Here is a 26,761-nt window from a genome sequence, read left to right as displayed (position 1 = left end):
ACCAATCTCGTAGTACTTTTGCTCTAATTCAACACTTCATACGATGCAAATTGCGCATATTTACCGTATAGTATGGGCCTTATGGGAAATCGTGGCCAGTGATCCTTTTCCTTGCAATATTTTTCTATGCTGAGTGGGGCGGGGCTTGTTTTTAACCTACGGCATTTTGGCTAGCTACCATCTACCATCTGGCAGTACTGTCAGCAGCGTTGATACAACTGAAAAAAAAAGCAAAAAGGAATATAGTTCTAACAAAAGAGTATTTTTTTAGATGAATTAATGGTTGTTTGTCTGAAGGGAGTAGGCCTATAAATATATATATGGTAAAATTCTACTTTTGCGGATCTTGGAAAGGGCTTAGGTTAGGAAAATGAAACTTTCAGGGATGGGTTTTCAGGCTAAAGGTCCTGTGAAGGTATTTGAAGAACTTACCTCCAGTCCTTCTACCTCTAGAAGGTCCTGACCTTTCATGATCCTTAAAAATCCGTGTGTTATAAAACTGAAACTTTGCAAAATAGATCTGCTTAAATGAATTACAATAAAATTGTTTTCAGCTTCACAACTTTGCTGAATCCCAATTTCTAAGGTTTTAAATATATGCAAATACATTTCCTATATTTTAGAAAAAATATTGGCATGACTTAAAATTCTACTCAAATAACAGGAATTCAGACCTAGGCCTAAAGCAAGAGAAAAAGAAACTGATAACTGAAAATAAAGCTAAAATGTTGTTTGGTCAAAATTTCAATAGGTACAGACCTGTCATGTAGGCAAATTTCAGGACCCTCTAGAGGGATAAGGAGTAAGAGGTAGGTACTTCAAAATACTTTCCCAGGACATACTTTGGTAAATATTTACCAAATCATATTACTGAGTTACAACTAAAATGAATATACCACTTGATGCCTTGTTTTATGTTCTTTACAAATATAATAATCATTTCTATCAGAAATGAATTTTAGCCCTCCCCCCCATATATGCCCACTCAGGGTATATATTTGGTAAAGTTCTACGAAATCATATTATTGAGTTAGGAATAAAGTGAATACACCATTCAATGCCTTTTTTTTATGCTGATTACGAATATAATAATAATTTCTATGGTAAATGAATTTCAGCCCCCCCCCCCCTATTTATGCCAATTCAGGGTTAGGTTAGATTGGGTTAGTTTAAGTATATTAAGGGGGGGGGGGGCTGAAACTCATTTCCAATAGAAATTATTATTATATTCGTAATAAGCATAAAAAAGGCATCGAATGGTGTATTCACTTTATTCCTAACTCAATAATATGATTTCGTAGAACTTTACCATATATTTATACATTAGGGGGTTGGGGTAAAAATCAAACTTACCTCCCATTTACATCAGAAATAGGCCTAAAATTCAGGGTATATATTTCTACATTAGGGGTTGGGGTAAAGTTTAAACTTACCTCCCATTTACATCCAAAATAAAGTTTGCCCCCCCCCTAATGTAGAAATATATACCCTGAATTGGCAAATATAAGGGGGAGGGGCTAAAATTCATTTTTTTCCGATAGAAATGATTATTATATTCATAATCAGTATAAAAAAAGCATTCAATGGTATATTCACTTTAGTTGTTACTCAATAATATGATTTGTAAATATTTACCCATACTTTAGCCTGTAGACCCATTCCAGAAAGTTTCATTTTCCTAACCTAACCCCTTTCCAAGATACCTAAAAGTAGCTAAAGTAGAATTTTACCACTCACAGAACATTGCCCCCTTCCCTGTGGAAAATTTACCCCTACTTTCCCCTTGGATAATTCCAGATTTTCATTAGAAGGGAAATTCAAATCTTTATCCTGCTATTCAAGTCAGGGGCAATTATATTGCATTACCTATAATAATAACCCATATTGGGTGAAATGTATTAATATTTATTCATTTTTTTCCCAAGAGCATTTCCTGTAGAAGGGGTGGTCAAATTAGCTTTGGAGGGGGCTCAGTCAATTAGAAATCAAAGCCCAGTCACATTGCACAAGCACAGTCACATGAATCAGAATATAAGACTGAAGGTGAGGAGCTAGATTTGCAAGCAAATTCTGTTGAAGGCTGTCTTAATGACTGTGAAAGTGACTGAATGTTCTGCTATTTTGATCCACTACTTAGTTAATCAAAGTCATCAAAATGTTGTAAACCTCTTTTTACTTGTATTTGGTACTTTTATATATAAATGAAAATGAGCACATATATGAAATGAGAAATGTGGCTGAATAGAGCTAGGCTATTTAGTATATTCAAGGCTGTTAGGGTAACATTTCTTAGGTTTAAATATAGAAACAAAAATGACTAATATGATTTTACTCCCAAATAATGGTAAATTTGATTTTTTTTTATTGATTTTTTTTTTACAAAATAGATGTCCAAAATCAGGAACTGTCCAATTGCTTAGGTATTACCCTAGGAACAAGACTACCAGAGGGATAAACTAGACAGCTAATTAGATTGATGAACTCTAGATGAAAGGGTATAACCCTTTTTAAGCCAAGGAAAAATCAGAATCATAAAAAAATTTCATTAAAAGCTTTAAGTGATGCTGAAAAAGAAATGATCACCTGGTCTTGTAGGTACAGGGCTAGTCTAAAACACCAATTTTACCCTGTATTTCCTAGGGAGTACTTTATTCTACCAATTTGACTTACCAAATTTTTATGTTACAGTAATTTTACAACACTAATTTATACAAGTAAGTCATTTTTAAAAAGATGATTGTTAAACTTGGTTTTACAGACACATGCATGTACCATCCAAATTGGTGATATTGTTTTATTCCAAAATTGTTTCAGAGAGCAATTATCGTGCTTTAATACAAAAAGGAAGGAATTGCATGTTTTGTTAGATTCATGTAATGTTGGATCTTCTATCCCCACAGGTATCTAAATCTTTATTCTCCAAAAACTTTGCCTTTAGCTTTGTTTACTTGATTTAGTCCAAAAGTCTCTGTTTTTCTGCACAGTAATGTATTTGCTATGAATCTCAAATTTCAAAATAGACAAGTATTTTTGTATGGACAATCAATAAATTTGCTGATCTAAACATCTTTCTATTATCTTGTGAAATAGCCTCTTCAGATCTATTTAAAGTAAGATTTTCTTGAGTTTTTACATTTCTGCCATTTTTATCCCTTCTGCAAAGCAAATTTTCAATAGCTCATAAAACTGAAGTACAAAAGACAAAACTGAAGAACTCCTTTTCCTTCTTTTTATGCTTCAAAACAATTTACACTATTTCATAACCTTAAATTACCTTAGATTGCACTGTCCAGCAAATAAGGAATTATCCTGTAGGTGCTGGTTAGTCAAGATGTTAAGCCAACATGTTGGCTGCATCCCATTCTAAAAGCCATGGCTTGGATGACCAATCTTTGTCCACAGCTCACTTGAAGGCCTCCACACTAGGGGCTGAGACTGTTCCTTTAATTAGGGAGTTCCAGAGCCCTGTGACTCTAATTGAGAAGAAGTTGTTCCATAGTTTGGTGTTGGCTTGTTTGCAGTACAGCATCTTGGTGTTTCCTCTAGTTCTAGTTGACTGGTCAAGTTCAAGCATATTTTGTTGCAAGGACTGAGTGTCCAGCATTTTGTTCCTCATGATGACATCCCCATGCATACATCAATAGGAGAGGGTAGGAATCTGTAACTTCTTCTAGCGAGATGGGTACTCCAAGCTTTAAAACCTTCTTTTGATTTAATTACTTGCCTTTGGACACCCTCTAGCTTTTTCTTGTTGCTCTTAGTTAATGGGGTTGCCATACACATACCAAATTCCAGTTTTGGTCAAACAAGTCCTTTTTATAGCTTTGACATCCGCTTTGGTGTCCTAGATGTTAAATAATGTTGTACCAAGGATTGCTCCCTGTGGGACTCCACTTTCCACTTCAGTACCATCTGAGGGAAATACCTGACCATCTTTTCCATGCACCTTTATGCCTCTATCAGATTTGTATCAATGAATTGTCCTGATCTAAATCTCTGCTGACTCTGCTTAATAACATTGTTGGAGGTAACAAAAAGAAAATGAGGTGTTATGCCTATATTTTGCACATTTTAAATCTTAATCAGAATACCATTCGCTGTTGAAATTTTATAATATTATGTACCAAAGAAAGCTATTTAGCTCTACTTATGGCAAAGTTTATCTGTGGAATATTAACCCCCCGCAAAGAATATGCTTATGAGTTTTAAACTCATCATTCCCTATTGAAGAATAACAATCTTTTTTTCTTAGACCCTTTCTTTAACCACACATGCTCAGAATATATTAATCTTTATACACGTCAATGATTATACATAGAATCATGTTTTGATTTGTTGAGCTCATAAAAATCTAGCCAACCATTTTTTTAGTTAAATGAAACTGATTCAAGATTTGTTGCAATTTATGGAAGCATATTTTTTGCAATTCAGAGAGATAGAATTAGTACCAAGCTAGGCATATTTATAAATTAAAATAGAGTGTTAAAGCTTTGAAATAAAAGTCTTTGTATTGAGTTTCTAATTGCAGAATTTTTTCTTAATTTTCACCTTTAGTGCCTATAATGCCTATGATTTGGTAATACTTATTTACATTTTTCTATCTATTTCAGTGAGTTTGAGCTATTCAAGGACTTAGTCACTATTTTTGAAATGTAGCAAAAAGAATTTTGCTTAAAGTGGAACAACTACCTGGATGTATTTCATGGAGCTTTTTAATGTCTATTAAACAGTGGATATTTCACAGATGTCACCCTATCATGTGGCAGTCAAAGAATCAAATGCCACAGACTTGTTCGCTCATCTTGTAGTTCCTACTTTGAAACACTGCTTCTAGGAATTTCACACCCCCATCCTATTATTATTCTAAAGGATGCGAAATTTCATGATCTGCTAGCTTTGGTTACATTTATGTATACAGGTGAAGTGACTGTTTCACAAGCTCAAGCTAGTTCATTAATAAAAGTGGCTGAAATACTTAAAGTTAAAGGTCTTGCTTATCCTGATGAGACAGTTAGCCAGATACAGAAACCTAGCTATCACTCTCAAAACACACAAATGACTCAACCTGCTGCAGAAAGAAACAGAGTTGATTCAACCTCTTAAAACAGCTTCTTGGCCGAAGATTCTTCCAGTAATCTAGAACCTCCTGTAGTAGATACCTCAAATACAAAGTTGGTGAACTATCCTACTGAAACTAGTTCCTCTCTTTATAAAACAGATCTTGCTGCATGCAACTCACTTGTAAGTTTTTATTGGAATTCACTTATTCAAAGTCAAGTGACCGAAGGATGGTTAAGTATTTAATTTTATGGTAATTTCACTAAGGGACTAAGCTAGTTTGAATTTAAAAAGTAACATGACACTTGTGTAATAACTAGACACTAGAATTTTCATCCCCACCTGAATTACGCCTTTGGTTAGAAATTTAATAACTTAACCGTTAAAAAGTACAACACACCATGATTTTGCTATAAACATTTTTCCCTTTATCTGACATTTATCTTTTCTTCCATTCTGGTTTTGTTTAGTTCTAAGTGCCAATAGGCTATCATTGTGCTCCCTGATCCTTGTCAAAACTGCTTAATTTTTTTTTGCTGTTAGACAATGATAGATGATTTTAATAATATTTAAATAAAATTTCTTAGACCATTGATTTGAATAGTATGAACATAGATATATTTAGAAATGATTTGAGATGTAAAATGTGAGGTTCGGGTCTTTACACATTAGGTTTAATGGAAGACAATTCTTTCAATTTTTTTTCATCACCAGGTAAACTGATGTCTGCTGGGAATAGACATTGTCAAACATCTTTATATGTGATCTGTTTAAACTTTTTGAGGAAAACTAACATATTCAGAACACTTGTTCAAGACAAATCCAAGATAACAAAAAAGCCCCCATATTAGGCTCCTTATTTTTTAATTAGACAAACCTTGATAAGTTTCTAATTTTAACTCCTATCAAGACTGTTTTCCGTTCAGGAATTTACTGCAAGCTAAATTTCAAGGGTGGGTTCTTTTGAAAGTCCTATTAGAACTCTACCAAAAGATCTCTCTACTATATAGTATTTCAAGGTCATTCTTTCTCCTTGTTTTTTTTTAAGATGGGAACAGGGCCTTAACTTTTTTTATTTTTACAATGTTCCTGGCCATGGGTATATTTTCTTTTTGTATTTTATAAGCTTTTTAATTTCACACTTTTGAACAAGCTAAAGAAAAGAATTAGGCTAAATTATCTTGTAATTTCTTCACGGTAGATTTGTCCTGGTAAATTTGCTCTTACATAGACAGGCATATCAAGAATTTCTCCGGAATAGCTATCTGTATCTGCTGTGATTAATTTTAAAAAGATGCTCATACTATATATATTGTAATAAAAAATTACTGAGCTACCAGAATGCATCTGTATTCTGCCAAGCAGGATCAAGTAAAGTCTATTGAAAAAAACTTCAATTTTCTTGTGATGTTTGACAGTCCATCTCTCAGTCCATAAAATACCTAATTTGAATGGAAGATTAAATTTCGCCCATCTCTTTATATTTATCCTTTGATAACATTCCTTTTCATTATCATTTTTATTTTTAGCATGTCAAAGATGAAGTTGTTGTAGGTATTGACAAAGGGGGAAACAATAGTTCTAGTCAGTTTGAAGATGATGGAAAACATTTTGATTACAGCAGTGAAAAAGTAAGCATTTGTTTTCCTTTATTACTCTTTAGCTTTTTTTAAAGCACATGATTGATCATAGCTTTTTATTTTGAAATGTATTTCTCTATTTGGCTAACTGTTAGTTCTCTTTCTATCTTTAAATCAGCAATAAGAATAGTTAAAGAAGACTTTATCCGTTTATATGTGGTAAAGCTTTCTAATTTAGTTAATTATTAGTTTAGTAAAATATATAAGACGCAAATATGAAGTTTTGAAATACCACTTTTTATTAAGATAAGGTTCTGTTTAACGGGAAATTGAGAAACTACCACTTGCTAGCGATTGCGTGGGACGGTGTGGTTGAGAAAAATGTATAAAAGATACATTTTATCGGAAGGGAAAATCTTAGAATAATTTGATGCCGGACTAACTTCTGGTCCATTGTTTTTAGAAATACCTTGGAATTTCGTCTTATCATTGTAAGTGTTTAAGTATCTATTTATATATTATTGTTGTTTTTGAGACTTGTGGTCTACTTGGGACAGCCAGTCCCAGTAGAAAGAATATATCCGATTATTATTATATGGTAAATGAATAAAAGCATTTTATTTTATACAGCCTCTCTATAATATATCTTTAGCTCATCGAACACGTCACAACAACTGGTGGCAGTTGAAAAAACTGGGTCGAGGAGACTAAATAAGGTTGCAAAATTAAAAAAAAACAAATCGAAATGACCGTATTAGAAGGGGAAAGTGAATGTACTTTTCTTTTAGCGGCGCTCGAATTAGCAAAACTTCGGGCAGCTTTGCTTGAACTATGGCTATTAGAAATAGATTTGTATCCCCTCAAAGATTTGGGTGCAATAGAAAAAATGGAGAAAAGGCTCAATCAAGAATTGTAAAATGAAAAAAAAAGTATTCAGTATTTAGCAAGTAGAAGTATGTGCATTGTTAGTATTTTTATTAGTGTTAGTAATAACTGCAGTGTAGTAGTGCCGTATATACCTAAATAATAAAGTATTTGTACCGCGAATTGAAAGAACAAAATAAAAAAATAATACGTAAAAAAAAATCTTGCTGGACTGATGAAACGCTGGAAGAAATAGAAGAATTTTAGACATAATAGTAGCAAATAGGGTCCTAAGTCAGCCTTACTACAGGTAGAGGCTAGACTTATTGTTCAAGGATAACACTGCTACAATTTAGTAAAGGAAGCACATAAATTGTGGTCCGAACAATCATAGGTTAGAAGCTGCCATTTGCGAGTGTTTTAGGAGTAGAGATGCTTCGAAAATATGGCATCTTACGACGTAATAAGCAAAAGAATTACCTTTGTTAAAGCTAACAAATACTAGGTTAGTTATGTAGTTTAACAAGCAAAGGGAAGGAAAAGATATATAAATATATATAATTAAAGTTCTTGAGGAAAGGAATGGAAAAAAACGAGAAAGGTAACGTTATAAGTAAGAAAACAAATGTGGAAGCTTAGTAAAAGTCGCCGAAGGAAGCAAAAAAAAGAGTTGTTATCCAGCTCTGACGGGAACTCTGCATAAGGCGAGAAATTTGGTGAAAGAAGCCGTTAATCACAGAAAATGGAGTCATGAGGATAGGTCTTAAAAGGGTGTCCTTTACCTACACAGAGGACCTTTATCTGAATAATGGTGCTAGACAAGATTTAAATTCTGAATAGGCCGCACAAAATGCGTCAAAAGAAAGTTCAAACTTGAACTTGAAACGATGGCTGCTTTTGAGCCATCTAGATATAAAACAAGCCAGTGAATGAGAACTGTTATGCTTGTTTACATAGAATATAAAAAAAAAGGTAAAAAGGTAAAGGATGCGGCACTAGACCCTTAAGGTCCAAACCGGCGGTGCTGATCTCCGTTTCGTGGCCCTTCAGCCAGGAAGTGCAATGGGGGGCTGGGGGCCAGCCAACCTATGCTTTCGCAAACCCTTCCTGTTTTACCTTCCCCAGATTTCTCCAGGTACCCATTTAGAGCTGGGTTGACTCTGGCTAAGCTTACAGGGTCACACCACTGACCCGCGTCCCAAACTAAGAAACTGACCACACCAGGGATCGAACCCGAATTCTCGGATTTTCAGCCCAGCGCGCGTCCACTTAGCCAGAACGGCTTTAAGCCACAATATAAGCCACATTAGGACAAACAGAGAAGCCAATGCATCCTTTTGGGATAGCTAATATTGATAATTCTGGTCCGCTCTTACGGTTACTCAATGACGAACCATCCTCAAGTCTAGTATAATCATAAATAAGTAGAGTTTAGTCGAACAGACAAAATAGAAAACAAGTGGAAAAAAGCTATGAAAAAACTTACAAAAAAGGATGAAAAGTCATTATATCCTTAAAGATATAAAAATATCCAAAAAAATACTTCACTAATCCTTAGACAGAAGTTGACACAAAACGGAGAATTTCACCAACAGATCAAGACAGCTGCGAACAGGGCAGAGATTAAAGGATAATCTACCCCAAACTCCCACAGCCATCCTCACAAGTCGGGAACTTAGTATGAAAAAAACCCACTTATTTAAGCACAGAGTGATAAACTATCACATTAACATGGAAACAAACGATTCAAAATGAACAGAAGTATTCTCTTTTTTTATAATTATTTGTTATCAGAAGAGTAATTCTGCTTTAAAGAGATAATTTCATTCATAAAATATTCAAAGTATTTTATAATTTCATATAAGTAATAATTAATATCGAAATTGAGTTATAAGTATTATAGCTTGAAAAAAAATTTACAACCTGATCATCGCCAGAATTGCATTTCAATAGGACATATTATTGTTTAAAATAAAAATTCTTAGACCGGAAAGACCTTAAATAAGAAAACAAGCTGCTAATTTAATACAGTATTTTACGATAAGGGTGTACATTAATGGCCGTATGTGTGCAAACTTTTCGTGACATGTATTATTTTTATATGTGTTTATCAAAAAAAATGTAGCTTTCATTTGACTATTCCTAATGCTGAGGAATTGAAGTAAATCCTGTCACGATTAAGGCAATTATTTCGCGCTAAAACCTAACTAAAAATGGTCTAAAAATCAACTGGAAAATACAGTGCGTTTAGAACACTAAAGAAATACTTTTTGACGGAGAACCAAAAAAAAAAACAACACAGGTTGTGATAATAGACAACTCTCCACCCCTTAAAACATGGAGGAACGTTGGGAACATAAAGGAAACATTTGGAACATTTTTGCTTGAAAGATCTGATGAATAAAACAGGAAACACATAAATATAGGTTTAGAAATATACTGCTGTACTGAAAAAGCTGTACAATACTTGAAAAACCCTTAGGCTTAATTGAAGTAAATAATAAAAAGAAAGAAAAAAAAGGGTTAAAGTTGAACATATATCCAGACAGAAGTGAATTAAAAAAAATTGGTTTACAAAACGACACAAGTTGAAGTCTAAATTTAAGTCAAGACCACTTAAAGTTGGGAAGTTAAAGCGAAAACAGTTATGTTCGCTTAAATGTCTTAAAAAAAACTACCGTACGTAAAAAAAAGAAATATGGAGATAAGGATATATTTCTTGGAAAAGAACCACCTTTTTACTAAAGGGAAGAGCCTATGGGAAGATTGTAGCTACAAATAAAGAGTGCAGATATACATAATGTATTGTTGTGTTTTGTGTTCTCAATAAACCTATTAGATTGAACAAAATCATAAGGAAAACAGCTGTTGAACCTACTAGACGCTTTTTATGGTGATCAAGCACCAAATAGATATTACTGAGGTGAGGGCACAACAAGAAGGTAAGAAGCCAGAAAATTTCATCTCAAGCTTTTTCAAACTGATTCGCAAGCTACAAATTTAGCTGTTGTTGAATATAATTTTGAAAAAAAGATATATATTCTTTTAGAAAAGGATAAACCGTGCATATGTGAATGACTACTGTTAAACCTAGTATTATGCAAAAAAAAACTTGTCTCAGGTTTTTGACAACCCTTGAGCACACGTAGCGCGTAGCGCATAGACGTAGTGTGAGTTTTTTTGCGCATCATAGTGCATAGAACTGTAATTATATTTGCAAACTCGTGTTACTAAGAAATGAACAATAAATCGCTCCCCGGAAAAAAAGACTTACCTAGATGGAAATAGAAAGAACCACTTATTATAAAGGCTTATTAGCCTCAACTTGGGGATATTTCATAACTGCTATCGTGATTATGGGATTAATTATATGTTTTTAAATATTGGTATTATAGGAAACATCAAACTCCCGGAGGGAATTATGCAAGAACTCCTGTCTGCAAAAACCATAATCTAACGTTAAAAAAAAAAACTTATCTACAACCGCAGAAAATTCGATTGGCGCTATGATTTCATGAATATGAAAGTAAAAGAGAAATCTATGATTGATATTGAAGAGATTTTATTATTGTGTCAGCTATAATACTTGTTACTAATGTAAATAGATTTGCAATTCGAGTGTTTCCGGGAAAAAAAGAGTTATACCACTTTTTAAGTTGCTTTGTGAAAAATCGACGTTTAAAAAAAAAATGCTTGATGCTTTAAAGTATTTTTGTTACTTAACATAATTGCGTAAGTTATTACACAATGCTTATATATATATATATATATATATATATATATATATATATATATATATATATACTATGTTTTTATCAACTTTAAGTTTTAACTAGTGATTTAATGTTTATGTAAATGTTTGACCTCGAGTCAACGTGTTAAAAATTTTTATATGTGAAATAATCAGTTTAGTGTTAAGTTTGAAAGAATAATCCAGCAAGAAACGTAATGTTTCGATTTAAGCGGGTTATTATTTTTGGAGTAATTAAAAAAGTGGAGAAAGTAATTAAAAGTAATTAACTTTCGAATGCATTGATATATACGAAAATTGAGTGTTTCATTCTGCTTCATATGTAAAAATGTATGCTTTATATGTATACTAATGTAGATATTTATTTTAGATACAGCATTAGCTATTTTTTTTTTGGAAATCAAATTTTTCGTAGCATCTTTTCGGATCCATTTTTCCTTCAATCATATTTTGATACATTTTGGGAAGTAACAAATTTTGAAGACACTTCAAATATATCCTGATACTATCATCGCATACTCAATCAACTGAAATTTTGGAAACTATAGCGGTAATACAGACTTTACTACAAGTTCGTCAGAAAGTGAGATAAAAACAGAACTTAATTTAGGCCTAGAAAATGTGCTTCATAGCCAAATGGCTTATGTTATTGAAATATCTTAAAATTTTTTGTGCTTAAAGAAAAAAAAAAATATATGTGAAAATTTAAAAGTCAATAATGTTATATGTAATTTAACCAAGGCTTTTCTAAAACAAAAAAATAAACGGTATATCAACCAAATCACACAGATAAACTAAATTATTAATTGGAATAAAATTTAAACTCAAAAAATTCATAAAACTTTTCTAATATATATCTAATTTAAGCGAAACCACTGACATTATGTATAATCCACTTGGAGTCAATTAATACAAAAGATGCATAGTATAAAAGAGTAATTGTCAGTCCTATAGACAGAGAAAAAGAGGAACAAGGATGAATTTCAAATTGAAATCCTTCGACAAAAAAAAAGAAAAGAACATGGCCAATATTGGACCAGAAACATAACCCTAAGGAAACCCATTGAGGGTATATGCACATAATGACCCAAAGATGGCAGCATAATAACTGTAAACAAAATTAAGTTGTTTTAAAAGTAAAATATTGAGAATTGGGACAATTCTTCGTTAAATGGGGAGTATTGTGGTAAGCTTTCTAATTTAGATAATTATTAATTTAGTAAAATATATAAGACGCAAATATGAAGTTTTGAAATACCACTTTTTATTGAGATAAGGAACATATCCTGCTAAGTTCTGTTTAACGGGAAATTGAGAAATTACCACTTGCTAGCGATTGCGTGGGAAGGTGTGGTTGATAAAAATGTATAAAAGATACATTTTATCGGAAGGGAAAATCTGATACTAATTTTATGCCGGACTGACCTCTGGTCCGTTGTTTTTAGAAATACTTTGGAACTTTGTCTTATCATTTTAAGTGTCTAAGTATCTATTTATATATTATTGTTTTTTTTTTAGACTTGTGGTCTACTTGGGACAGCCAGTACCAGTAGACAGAATATATCCGATTATATGTTAAATGAATAAAAGTATTGTATTTTAGACAACCTCTCTACGATCTACTTTTAGCCTCTCGAACATACCCAGTCGGCACGCCTCATTAGTTCGGTTACAGCCTAAGGCACGATACCAAAGTTTAATTACCTTAAGGCCAGAGTTTATCTCCCCTATAAAGGGAGAATAAAGGCATCTACGACTACAACACCCCCAAATACCATAGAATAAGACTTCACAACATATATTCACTGAAATAAATGTCCTGTTTAAACCGAAAATAAGGGCTTTTCATTGAATTCAGGCAATTCAGACTAAAGCAAGGTCCAGTTTGTAAAATAGGTGTTTTTCTCAAATTTTTTTTTATCTTCTTTGTAAAAATAATCTTATTCTACTTACCAAATATTTAGAAATGACATTTGTCTTTGTACAAAATTGTTATTTATTGAAAAGGTATTTAGTTGTAGCTGCAAATAGTCATAGATGCTGCAGTTGCCAATTCCAGTGGGTTTCCCCAGTAGGCAAACCCCATATAACATGAACAATCTCTGTTGCCCACTTGCCTGCAGGCCATGTTGGCATAGTGAATCTTTGATCATATATTGGTCTCCAGTATCCTTCAAATGGCTCACAGAACTGATAAACTATCTGAAGTACCCTTACTATATTTTTTATCTGCCTCAGTTCTAACCTATGAACATAAATTATTGTAAAGAAGTGAAAATAATCATTGTTATACAACTCTAAAAAATTTATGTCAGCTTTGCCTTTCGCAGAGACTACATGTCCTGGATCTCTAGTCTTTGATCTCTTTGACCATGTTTTTCATTACTAAACAATACCTTTGACCATGTCACTAGATGTAGGTAACCTAGTAAGGAATAAACCACAGCCCTTCCTTCACTTGGTTCCGCTTGTTTCTCCTGAGGCACCCAGGGCATAGAGTATGAGCCGCAAATGTTCCCTCAGTTTTGCTGCTGCAGTGATATCCTCTCTTTCTGGTAGAACAGAGGTGTGCAGGTTGCATAGATCCCTCTGATAGGTCCAGCAAAGTTTGTTTCTGGGTCTTCCCCTGCTACTATTTCCTGGTGGTTGTCAGTGTAAAGCGGATTTTGGGAGTATATGGTCGTCTATAAGTAGGACGTTGCCCAAACATCTCCATCTTCTGACTCTTTTGATGTAGTATTCTGTGAAAACACGAATCTTCAAAAGCCAGGACTCTTCTCTCTTGTTCGTGATTCAAGTGCGATGATTCTGCTAGATAGAGTTATGAAAAGCCAGGGTTCTTCTTTTTTGTTTGTGATTCAGGCGCCATGTTTCTGCTGTGTAGAGTAGTATTGGCATAACATTACTGTTGAAAAGGTGTAGCTTCAGGAGCAGAGAAAATCTCTGACATCTCCATCTTTGACATAGTTTGTTGAAGGCACCATTTGCCTGCCCTATTCTGGTGAGTACTTCTTTCACTGTTGAGCCAGTATTCTTGATGATACTACCTAGATATTTGAACTGGACGAATTGTTCAACATCTTGTTCAAACATAGTATTTAAATTAAAATTAATTTTTTGACCAGAAAAATTTCATCTTCAAATACAAGAAGATGAATGATGTCATACTCGCTGGTTACAAGAATAAATGACGTCAGAGTAAAATTATATGATGACTTCTGTTTCAAATGGTGTTTGCTATTTACTATGTACAACCAAAAGAGCCAAAGGTTCTTGCTCATACAAAAATAGTAATTATTATCTAAATCAGTCTGAATAGGAAAATGCTATTTTGAGAATAAATTTAAGGGTATTTTGAAAAACAGCCTAAAACCTCTAAAAAGGGTGTTTGATTGAAACAATTCCTATGGAGAGGTTCTCATCATTTTTGCCCATATTAGTCAAAACCAAGTATTATTATTTTGCCTTAAAAAAGTTAAATTTTTACGCTTGAACGTGAATATTAGAATCTTGAATGGGATTGACTTCAGATTGAAATCCTTGTCATAGGTATTGCAGCGTTGCCCTTAGTAATTGACAAGTGGCTTCTATGAAGTTTGTTTCCAGTCTACATCATTTAAAACTAGTTGTAGAAGCTTTGCAAGGGCCTCATTAAATTGGAAATTCAAATTAAAAGCAACTAGTGACTGCAGCTGCTACTGTGACTCCTTTCATTTTTCTATCAACTTATAACATGAAGTCAATGCTTGAATATTCTTATTTTTATTAATATTTATATTAATTAATATTGTTATTTATGATCTTATTCGTCTCTTTTTTATTCTGGTTTTGCACCTCTTAATTTTAAAGCTAACAGACTTATTCAAACCTTTTTGCAAGTGTGTTGGGCTCTTCAACTTGCTCAAATTGAAGTTCCATGTATTTTCTTTTGCTCTACTTAACGTAGAGTAGAATTTTGCGTCTGCTGGACCCCTTAGAGCGTTTTTCACCAAAGGTAAGGGGATAAAGAACCTCAAAAGCATTCATAGTTACGTAAAGTCGATGGATACCCCTCTCCCCTTTCAGTGTTTAAATGAAAAAGTGTATTTGATGAAATTTTAATAACCTGTTTGATAAAACTGCTTCTGAGGTGAATGAAATACGTATTTTGAATAATAGCAAATAAACTGACATCAATAATAACAGGATACGACACTACTAAAAGATTTGTGGTTACATGTTGCAAATTCAAATCTATCCCAACTCTAAACATTTGTCCATATTTCCGTGTGTAATTTTTTTTTAAGCTAATTTGGAATCAGATTTTGGAAAGAACAGAGAGAAAGCCAAACGCAAGCTTAGATTTTTCAGGTTAGTCTTTCATTGTTTAAATAAAATAAGGGGAAGCATGCTCGGTCCTCCCTTTTTCTGTTTATTTACTTTGATTAGAATATAATAAACAAGAGTAATGACTTGCTAAAAGCAATTAAAATCTTTGATCAAATTTAATCTTTTGCTTAAACCCTCTCTCATTTGGTACCATTAGGAACACTGAAGGTTCTTTTTAGGAATCAATAAAAAAAACAAAGATTGTGGGCATTTCCAATAATAATATTATTCACTTTGCGGCCAAAGGGGGTTACGTTGAGCGTCTTGATTTTATATATCAAATTCTTTTTATCATTGTAATAATATTTTGCACCCTTTGGCCTAAGGGGATATTTTTTTATTGAAAAGAAAGTCATAATAGTACAATAATTTTAATGTCACTCGACAGTCTATTTTTATTAAATATTGGCAGGTCTAAGGCTTAAGATGACAAAATTCTGCTTTAAATTTAACTGTGAAGATTCACACCTGCTTCCAATGGTTCTTTCTTATTATATCTAGATATCTGTCTAGATATTTATCAAGATATAGATGTAGTTCTAGATAGAGTCGGTCTAGATATAAATCCACAAGTGGTTTTAATACTTTGGTTTTAATTTGGATTTATAGGTATCCTGGTATTCTTTAAATACCATGTTCTAGATATCCTCCAACCAATTGTAAGGGTCATTGCATCCTCTTCTAAATGCAAGACACTCCAAGACACCCTTAGACAGGAGTACTATGAAATAATTTTCGTTTAATTTGGTTGCTCAAAGTCACAGCATAAGTATATATACGAATAGCAGTGAAAAGTTTCTGCAGAAAATGATACACATCATAGTGGGGTGACTGGGAAGTTCCCAGTACGTCAGAGCAATAGTTTTCCCATAAGGCCGTCGTAGTGCTAAACATTTGTCACTGAACGTGCGCGAAGAGGTTGAGTCATGAAGAGAGGTATAGATAGATTTGTTGCTGGGCTCAAAGAGTTGCCTACTGGATCCACTGATAACAGTAATCGGTTCCGAGAGTTTATCTTAACAGAGCTATTAGAATACAAAACCATTATGTTGCAGCAAGAAAAACATTGACACCTTGATGGTATTTTAAGTTCTCTGTTTCCATGGGCGCCCATAAGTTGAATTTTAGGGGGACTTACCCGGTCTAATCGGCACTTCCATTGCTGTAGACACTTCAAAAAGCGCTCATTTGATTGGAAAACGAGAGGGATAGTGCCCTTTTTAATAGTTAAAACTGATTGGAGGGCAACCAGCCCCCACACGCTAATGATTTCCCCAATACAAGTTTTCAAAAAACAGTTAAGAGCTCCATTAAGCCAAACTACTACTACTAACAACAACTCACCGCAGCACCTAGCCGCCTGAGGCCATGACAGCTACGCACGCTCCTCCTCCACCTCAATCTATTCAAAATTGTTACTTTGATGAGAAAATTTGTTAGTGTTAAGCAAAACTTGCTACTTCTGACAGAAAAGTTGTTATCACAATCAAAAATTGTTACTTCTAAGAACAAATTTGGTATATTTGACAGAAAACTTGTTAGTTCGAACAGAAAACGTGTTATCACTGACGAAAAATATTATTTCTAAGAGAAATTTGTGAGTGTTAAGTATGATTATGTTAGTTTTAAGATAAAATATTGTTACTTTGATTAGAAAATTTGTTAGTGTTAAGCAAAATTTGCTACTTCTGACAGAAAAAGTTGTTATCACAGTCAAAAAATTGTTACTTTAAAAAAAAAATTTGTAATCTTTGGTAGAAAACTTGCTAGTTCGAACAGAAAGCGTGATATCACTGATGAAAAATATTATTTGTAAGCGAAAATTGTGTGTGTTAAGTAAACGTTTGGTAGTATTAAAGAAGAAAGTTGATACTTTGATGAGAAGGTTTGTTGGTGTTAAGCAAAACTTGCTACTTCTGCCACAAAATTGTTATCATAATCAAAAAATTGTTACTTCTAAGAAAAAATTTGATATCTTTGGTAGAAAACTTGCTAGTTCGAACTGAAAAAGTGTTATCACTAATGAAAAATATTATTTTTAAGAGAAATTTGTGTGTGTTCAGTAAAAGTATGTTAGTTTTAAGATAAAATATTGTTACTTTGATGAGAAAATTTGTTAGTGTTAAGTAGTATTAAGGAAGAATGTTGTTACTTTGATGAGAAGGTATGTTAGTGTTAAGCAAAGCTTGCTGCTTCTTTCAGTAATGTTGTTATAACAATCAAAAAATTGTTACTTCTAAGAAAAAATTTAGTATCTTTGGTAGAAAACTTGCTAGTTCAAACAGAAATCATGATATCACTGATGAAAAATATTATTTATAAGATAAATTTGTGTGTGTTGAGTAAAAGTATGTTAGTTTTAAGGTAATATATTGTTACTTTGATGAGAAGTTTTGTTAGTGTTAAGCAAAACTTGCTACTTTTGACAGAAAAGTTGTTATCACAATAAAAAATTGTTACATCTTTCGAACAAATAGAAAAGTTGCTAGTTCGAACAGAAAAAGTGTTATCGCCGATGAAAATATTATTTCTAAGAGAAATTTGTGTGTGTTCAGTAAAAGTATGTTAGTTTTAAGGTAAAATGTTGTTACTTTGATGAGAAGGTTTGTTAGTGTTAAGCAGAACTTGATGCTTCTGACAGAAAAGTTGTTATCACAATCAAAAATTGTTACTCTAATAAAATATTTGGTATCATTGGTAGAAAACTTGCTAGTTCGAACAGAAAACGTGTTATAACTGATGAAAAATATTATTTCTAAGAGAAATGTGTATGTGTTAATTAAGAGTATGTTAGTTTTAAGGTAAAATGTTGTTACTTTGATCAGAAGGTTTGTTAGTGTTAAGCAGAATTTGCTACTTCTGACAGAAAAGCTGTTATCACAAACAAAAAAATGTTACTTCTAAGAAAAAATTTGGTATCTTTGGTAGAAAACTTGCTAGTTCGAACTGAAAATGTGTTATCACTGATGAGAATATTATTTCTAAGAGAAAAATGTGTGTCTTCAGTAAAAGAATGTTAGTTTTAAGTTAAAATGTTGTTACTTTGATGCCCACATTTAAAATACACGTGATTTTATTAATAATGTTTGATTTTTTAATAAAATTGGGTTTTAGTTTTCGGAAGTAAGAACGCTCAGGTTTAAAATACATGTGATTATATTAATAATATTTCAAAAGCCATAAAGTAGAGTTGTGGGTGAAAAAAATGGGAACTTCAAGTTATAAAATTGGTTTAGGGGGGACATTAAGAAAAAAACTTGTTCTGAAAACATATAAAAAAGCCTTTTGAAAGTATTGCTTGGTGTTGGGGTATTCAAAAAACCATAAAATAGAGTTGTGGGTGAAAAGAATGAAATTAGGGGGGAAATTAAGAAAAAAACTTGTTCTGAAAACATATAAAAAAGCCTTTTGAAAGTATTGCTTGGTGTTGGGGTATTCAAAAAGCCATAAAGTAGAGTTGTGGGTGAAAAGAATGAGTTTAGGGGGGACATTAAGAAAAGAACTTATTCTGAAAAGATATAAAAAAGCCTTTTGAAAAGTAATGCTTGATGTTGGGGTATTCAAAAAGCCATGAAGTAGAGTTGTGTGTGAGAAGAATGAGTACTTCAAGTTTTAAAATTAGTTTAGGGGGGACATTAAGAAAAGAACTGTTCTGAAAAGATATAAAAAGCCTTTGAAAAGTATTTCTTGGTGTTGGGGTATTTAAAAAGTCGTAAAGTAAAGTTGTGGGTGAAAAAGATGAGTACTTTAACTTGTAAAATTGGTTAAGGAAGGATATTACGTAAAGAACTTGTTCTCAAAAGATATAATAAAGCCCTTTGAAAAGTATTGCTTGATGTTGGGGTGTCAAAAAGGTCGTATAGTAAAGTTGTGTGTGAAAAGGATGAGTACTTCAACTTATAAAATTGGCTTAGGAAGGACATTACGTAAAGAACTTGTTCTGAAATTTCTTTTGAAAAGTATTGCTTGGTGATGGGGTATTCAAAAAGCCATAGTGTAGAGTTGTGGGTGAAAAGGATGAGTACTTCAAGTTGTAAAATTGGTTTAGGGGGGACATTAAGAAAGGAACTTGTTCTGAAAAGATATAATAAAGCCTTTTGAAAAGTATTGCGTGGTGTTGGGGTATTCCAAAAACCCATAAAGTAGAATTGTGGGTGAAAGGAATGAGTACTTCAAGTTGTAAAATTGGTTTAGGGGGACATTAAGAAACGAACTTGCTCTGAAAAGGTATAATAAAGCCTTTGAAAATTATTGCTTGGTGTTGGGGTACTCAAAAAGCCATAATGTAGAGTTGTGGGTGAAAAGGATGAGTACTTCAGCTTGTAAAATAGGTTTAGGAGGGATATTAAGAAAGGAACTTGTTCTGAAAAATATATTCAGTGGGGAGTCAAAAAGTTGAGGGTGAAGGGGGCCCTTCTGTGTCTCAAGTGCGCAAAAAAAAGTATTAAAAAAAATGGGTTGGGGGCCCAGGGGCTCCTTTGGGAAGCTCGGGGGGCCCAGGGAGGAGGGGGCCCTTTGAGGGTCCGGGGGGCCCTTTGGGGTTGAGGTAGGGGACCTTATGATACTGTTCAAATGGAACTTGTGTATTATAACGACCACTGAGTTTCACCCCAAATCATCTTCTAAATCTTCTAAAATGTCTCAAACTGTTTCGCCTAAATCATCTTCTAAAATGTCTCAAACTGTTTCGCCCAAATCATCTTCTAAAATGTCTCAAACTGTTTTTCCCAAATCATCCCCTAAAAGTAATTTCTGCATGTTCCTTTGTTTCTGCGTCCCTGCGCTTTCACATTTAAAATTCCCATGAAACCATTTCCCGCGTTAATCTCTTCATCTCAAAGGTGTTCCTAGCTATACTATTATGGCTTCGATAGAATTCCCGAATTTATCACTAAGCCTAGAGATGAGACAAGCCATATTTAAAAATAAAATATCAATTTATCTCTGTCACTAAATATCAGAGAAGCCATATTTAAAAATAGAATTTCTATCTCTTTAGAGTCCCATATAATTCCTAGGAAACAAGTGATGTTTTTTCTAATTCCGATGGCTTCGATAGAATATTAAAGAATTTATCACTAAGTCTTCAGACCAGAGAAGCCATATTTAAAAATAGAATTTCTATATCTTTAGAGTCCCTTATAATTCCTAGGAAACAAGTGATGTCGTTTCTAATTCCGCTAGTGGATCAATAAATCCCCTTAAAAACAACAAATAAATTCTCCCTTCATGGATCAATAATTCCCCTTAGAAAAGAAAAAAATAAATTCCCCTTTCGTGGATCAATAATTCCCATCGATTATGCAAATTAATTTCTCAGAAGTCTAGTTCCCCTTCGATTATGTAAATTCAATTTCTCAGAAATCCACTTCCCCCTCTTGTCCTAGATCAATACATCTTTTCCCGTTAATGCACATGTGCAAACTTCGCCCCGGAGTCTTTACACCTAGAAACAACAACAAATAAATCGACCTTGAAAAAGGAGGACATTGACCCATTAGACTCGATCAATAATCCTTGAATAAATTATAGCCTGTCAGCGTTAGACTCAATTGTAGATGGCAGCACATGTGTTCGTACCGGAGATATCAGGTCATTCCTACTCTAGTGTTAATTTGTCTGGTAATTTTGATTGAAGGCGGAGGAAATAAAAAGTTTGAATTGAATATATATATATATATATATATATATATATATATATATATATATATATATATATATATATATATATATATAGAACAATATTTGGCAATCTGTCATCCTTCATCCGCACAACGTTCCATATCCACCTCAACCTTTCTTTCATTATAGCCCTAGAGACCGGTATTGAACCACATTTTTCGTATAGCCTATTGTTTGAAATACGGTCAGTCAGCCGGGTACCCAGAACAATCCTTAAGCAATTTCTTTGGAAAACATCTAGCAAATCTTCATCTGATTTTTGGAGCGCCCATGCTTCAGAGCCATATTTGACCATTGTCATCACTGTAGCTTCTAATATTCTAACCTTGGTTTGCAGACTTATCTTCCTATTCTTCCAAACTTTTTTTAATTGTGAAACATTGCCTTGAGCCTTGGCTATTCTACTTTTGACATCTTCACTGCTCCAACCATCTTTACTAATAATACTACCAAGGTAAGTGAAGTTGTCCACCTGATCAATCTTTTCATTACCCAACTTCACCTTTTCATCTTCACTTATTCCTAGCCGTAGTGACTTAGTCTTTTTAACATTAATTTTTAAACCTATTCTAGCACCCTGAACTCGCAAAACCTCTAACACTTCATTCATTTTGCTCCCTCTTTCATCTAGGATGCTTAAATCATCAGCATAATCTAAGTCCAGGAGACTTTTCCTCCCCGTTTGATTCCGTGGTTTCCCATTGCCTTCCCTATGCTCGCAGCCTAATACAAAGTCCATCAAAATAATCCATAGTCCATCAAAAGTCCATCAAAGGGGGATAGAACACAACCCTGCTTAACTCCTGATTTAATACAAAACCAGCTGCTAACCTCATTTCCTACCTTAACCGCAGCAGTGTTATTCTCGTACATAGCACTAATCACTTTAATATATTTGTCTGGTATACCATACAAGGATAAAACCTTTACTAAAACTGTTCTATCAACAGAATCAAACGCTTGCTCATAATCTATAAAACTGAGGACCAAAGGTGTTTGAAAACTCAGGCACTTCTCAATTATTAACCTAAGAGTGAAAATCTGGTCGTCACATCCTCTACCTTTTCTAAAACCGCACTGTTCTTCTCTTAAAACTTTGTCTACGGCATCTCTCAGTCTTAAAAGTATCATATTACTAAGTAATTTACTACCTACAGAGACCAGACTAATGCCTTGATAATTACCACACTCGCTTTTATCACCTTTCTTATAAAGTGGCTTAATTAAGGTTTTCCTAAAATCGTTAGGTACTTCCCCTTTTTCAAAAATCATATTCATAATCTTCAGTAACTTATTTCTAACCTCAGAGCCACCATATTTAAAAAACTCATATCTTCTAAGCATAAAACTACCACAAATCACTATCACTAAATAAATGAAACTCAAAACGAACAAAAATTAGAATAAATAGCCGAGTCAAATTCAAAACAAGCAAAAATTAAAATTAGTAATGCTGATAACCCCCATGCCTTCTCAAGACCAGAATATAATTTTCGGTTTACTGAAAAGAAAATACGTTTTAAATGTTTTCAGTTTTTTTATTTAAATAAACAAAAAGAAATTTAAGACCTTAAGGAATGAATATCAGTATATGTATATTAAACTGACAATCCACGGTCATTTGCTTCGTTTTTTTTTTGTTTTTTTTTTCAGTAAAGTGACAGCTGGTTGTCCTATCACTTTTAAATCTTAAAAATAACACTCAAAATTTAATTCTATGTCACCTCCGAAGTATCAAGCACAGTTTCTTCCATACGAAGCGATCTGAAAAAAAGCAAATACTAAAAATTCACAGACCCTGAAAACTAACAGTGCTTTTTTTACTGCTTATTTTCATCAATTTTTCGTGACCAACGTATAATAAAAAGATATTTTGTTGGATTTGTTCAGTTAACTTTATTGTTTTATTTTTTTCAATGTCAGTTTCATTTATATATTGTTTTAGAAGTTGAAGATGCTTTACCAAGTCACAATGAAAAAGTCTTTGGCGTTCCGAACCTTCTTTTGTTTCCTAAACATGAAGATATTGCTTTGGGTAATTTTCCTGAGTTTTCAGGACCTTGTAAACTTCAACCCGATACCCAGGAATCAGGCGCAACATCTTTTGACAGTCAAGGCACATCTCAAATATATATATTTTTTTGTTTTTTTTTTATTGTTTTTTTTTGTAGAATAAACTATATTGGATTATGGGTTATTTGAAAAATATTGGGAGCGACAAGTGGACGAAACTAGGGATTTAGACTAATCTGAAGACAAACTTTTTTTCTTGTCTCATCTCCTTGTTCTTGGAAGAGTATTCGTTGTTCTAGAGTTTGGTGCCTGATATTCCATAACTGCGGTTTAACCTTCTCATAATTTGTAATATGACCAGGAATACGTTCCTAGAGTCAGCCTGAATCTACCCTTCCTTCAGTACCTTCAAAAAGAATTCCTAGCGAATTTTTTTTTTTATGTGGTTTCTACTAGAATTGGTATGTCAATTAGTTTTGTATGTGTGTTTGAGCATGATTTATACAAGTTTTATTGGGTTTAAAATCTGGTGCTACTTCCTTGTCTAGATTTTGCTGGAGTCCAAAATGGGTGTACTCTTGTTGTACCTGTAAAATTATCTTCTTGCCCATGCAAAAACCGGCTCAGATTCAGTATGTCATCCGCATAACCAATCAAAGACAAATTACTACCATGCAGAATATATGTCACAAGTGTCTTTTGTTGTGGCTTTGCAATACCGTTATTAAATGCTGTCGATAACGAAATAGCACCTTGTCTTACCCCCTTCTTTACCGGGAGAGGGGGATTTCCACATGGAGAAACAGCAAAATCATATGAGGCTAGTACACTCATTAGCTAGTAGATGAAGCCTAAGCTCCGCTTTTTATTTTCATGCATGTCAGCGAGTGGGGCTAGACTGCAGGGATAGACACCGGCCAAACACATATAAAATATGATCTCCGCGTAGAGAAGCGAATCAAATATGCGCCTTACATCATGGGCAAATAAAGCTGGATCTCTCAATTTGTTTTTTATAATGCTCAACCCATGGTGAAAATAATATACGAGACGGTGTTTGACATGGCACTTCTTTTACAACACTGGACCATATCTTATTTGGCCGTGCCCGAACTTCTTCCAAACAAGACGAAATAATCGAACTCTAATGCAGAGAAAGCTGTTTTGCAAACTGCTGTTTAGTATAACTATACAGTTTTTGCAGCCGTGCATCGCGTGGCTTATCCGCTTCAATCCAAACTGAAAGCCTAAATTCAGCAGAAAAACAAGTATTACGCAAATTGGTTAGTTAACCAACTGGGCTCTTCAATTCCAACTTCTTCTCGCCTAATAGGCACTGCCGATCTTTCTGCGAGATAGAGCATGAGTAAGTTCATTACAGTAAATGTTCAGCCTAGCTTGATAATCACGCATACGGTATTCTCTCTTGAACTTTGCATCAATAAATCAAACGGTCTGCAAATTTTCACGAGAACATCATTCCACGCATTCTGGAAAAGATCTCGAGACACCCTGTTTCAATCATTAATATAAAATACAGATCGCTTTTTAGCAAACGGATTAGAAGAAGGACCAATATCACGTCACCGCGTCACCACACCATCATACCATATGGTGACGCGGTGATCACCCGCGAAGATGGTGATTTACTGTAAAATAAAACCACAAATTTCTGTGTTTATTTGATATGATTGTTTTTATTCAGGGAAAAAAATAGACAAAAAATACTTAATATTTACCATTGTAAGTTTGCATTACTTCTCTTGAATAATGATAACGAAATTTTTAAGAAAGTTAAACTTGTATTCTGCGTGGTAGTGATTTGTCTTTGATTGGTTATGCGGATGACAAACTGAATCTGAGCCGGTTTTTGCATGGGCAAGAAGATAATTTTACAGGTACAACAAGAGTACACCCATTTTGGACTCCAATCAGAATCTAGACAAGGAAGTAGCATCAGGTTTTAAACCCAATAAGACTTATATAAATCATGCTCAAACACACCTACAAACCTAATGGACATACCAATTCTAGTAGAAACCATATAAAAAAAAAAATTTCGCTAGGAATTCTTTTTGATGGTACTGAAGGAAGGGTAGATTCAGGCTGACTCTAGGAACGTGTTCCTGGTCATATTACAAACTATGAGAAGGTTAAACCACAGTTATGGAATATCAGGCACCGAACTCTAGAGCAATGAATACTATTCCAAGAACAAGGAGATGAGACAAGAAAAAAAGTTTGTCTTCAGATTACTCTAAATTCATAGTTTCATCCACTTGTCGCTCCCAATATTTTTCAAATAACCCATAATCCAATATAGTTTATTCTACAAAAAAAAAACAATAAAAAAAACAAAAAAAATATATATATTTGAGATGTGCCTTGACTGTCAAAAGATGTTGCGCCTGATTCCTGGGTATCGGGTTGAAGTTTACAAGGTCCTGAAAACTCAGGAAAATTACCCAAAGCAATATCTTCATGTTTAGGAAACAAAAGAAGGTTCGGAACGCCAAAGACTTTTTCATTGTGACTTGGTAAAGCATCTTCAACTTCTAAAACAATATATGAATGAAATTGACGTTGGGACAAATAAGCATGATAATGATGTTGTTTTTTGTAATTCTAAGATAAAACAAGCAATTGATAATATAAAGAGGGATTTTGTAATTGTACCCATTGATAAAGCGAATAATAATTTTGCAATAATTTGTCAGAAGCTTTATTGTGATGTTTTAACAAAAGAGTTTAGTACAACAAATACATATAAAAAGGTTCAAGATAGTAATAATAGTCTATTGGTTGGAATAGAGGATATATTTTTCAAAAAAATTAATATTAAGGTTAATGATAATGATAAAAATTTTCCGTTTTTATATTGGACGGCAAAATTTCATAAAAATCCCCCGAAACCACGCTTAATTGCGGGGGCAGCAAGGTGCCCGACCAAAGTTGCGGCTACTGACTTGTCGTGTATTTTAGGAGAAATCAAAAATAAGTTTGAGGCATATTGTTCGGGAATTAAAAAAAATTCTAAGTTTAATCCATACTGGAGTGTTAATAATTCGCTGCAAGTAATAGACTCTCTTGCTTTAGTTTCAACCAAAAGAGTGGACTCGTTTGATTTCACTACATTATATACAAATTTACCCATTAATTTAGTATTTATAAATTTAAAAAAGATTATTAAGAAAGCTTTTCTTTTTTCTAATTTGCCGTTTTTAAAAATTGATACGTATAATAAGAAGGCGAGATGGACTAATTATTTTAATATTACAACTATCTCAAGATGTTATAGCCTAGATATGATTTTTGATCTACTAGAATTTGTTCTATTTAATACTTATATAAAATTTAATGGCAATCTATATTATCAATGTAATGAAATTCCTATGGGGGGTAATGCCAGTCCAGTTATAACGGACCTATTTCAAAATTATCTAGA

General features: G+C 33.4%; 1 protein-coding gene and 1 long non-coding RNA gene across 2 annotated transcripts in view; both read left to right on the top strand.

Moving 5' to 3' along the window:
* LOC148945568 (uncharacterized) overlaps positions 1-24,942 on the top strand; it is a 99,056-nt gene extending 74,114 nt beyond the window's left edge. The window contains exons 5-6 of the mRNA XM_089099084.1: positions 23,249-23,419; positions 24,869-24,942. Coding sequence (XP_088955210.1) covers positions 23,249-23,419; positions 24,869-24,942 — 245 coding nt within the window. The remainder of the gene's footprint in view (positions 1-23,248; positions 23,420-24,868) is intronic.
* On the top strand, positions 5,102-15,603 carry LOC148945569 (uncharacterized). The gene is made up of 3 exons (XR_016142693.1): positions 5,102-5,241; positions 6,588-6,689; positions 15,540-15,603. It is a non-coding gene; the product is annotated as an uncharacterized LOC148945569 (long non-coding RNA).
* Positions 24,943-26,761: the final 1,819 nt, after the last annotated feature.

The sequence above is a fragment of the Artemia sp. Qi Xiang Cuo genome, chromosome 13 (assembly GCF_049724085.1).
Source record: "Artemia sp. Qi Xiang Cuo chromosome 13, ASM4972408v1, whole genome shotgun sequence".
Lineage (NCBI taxonomy): Eukaryota > Metazoa > Arthropoda > Branchiopoda > Anostraca > Artemiidae > Artemia > Artemia sp. Qi Xiang Cuo.
The sequence above is the reverse complement of the archived record's forward strand: the minus strand, read 5'-3'. Positions and strand labels throughout refer to the sequence as shown.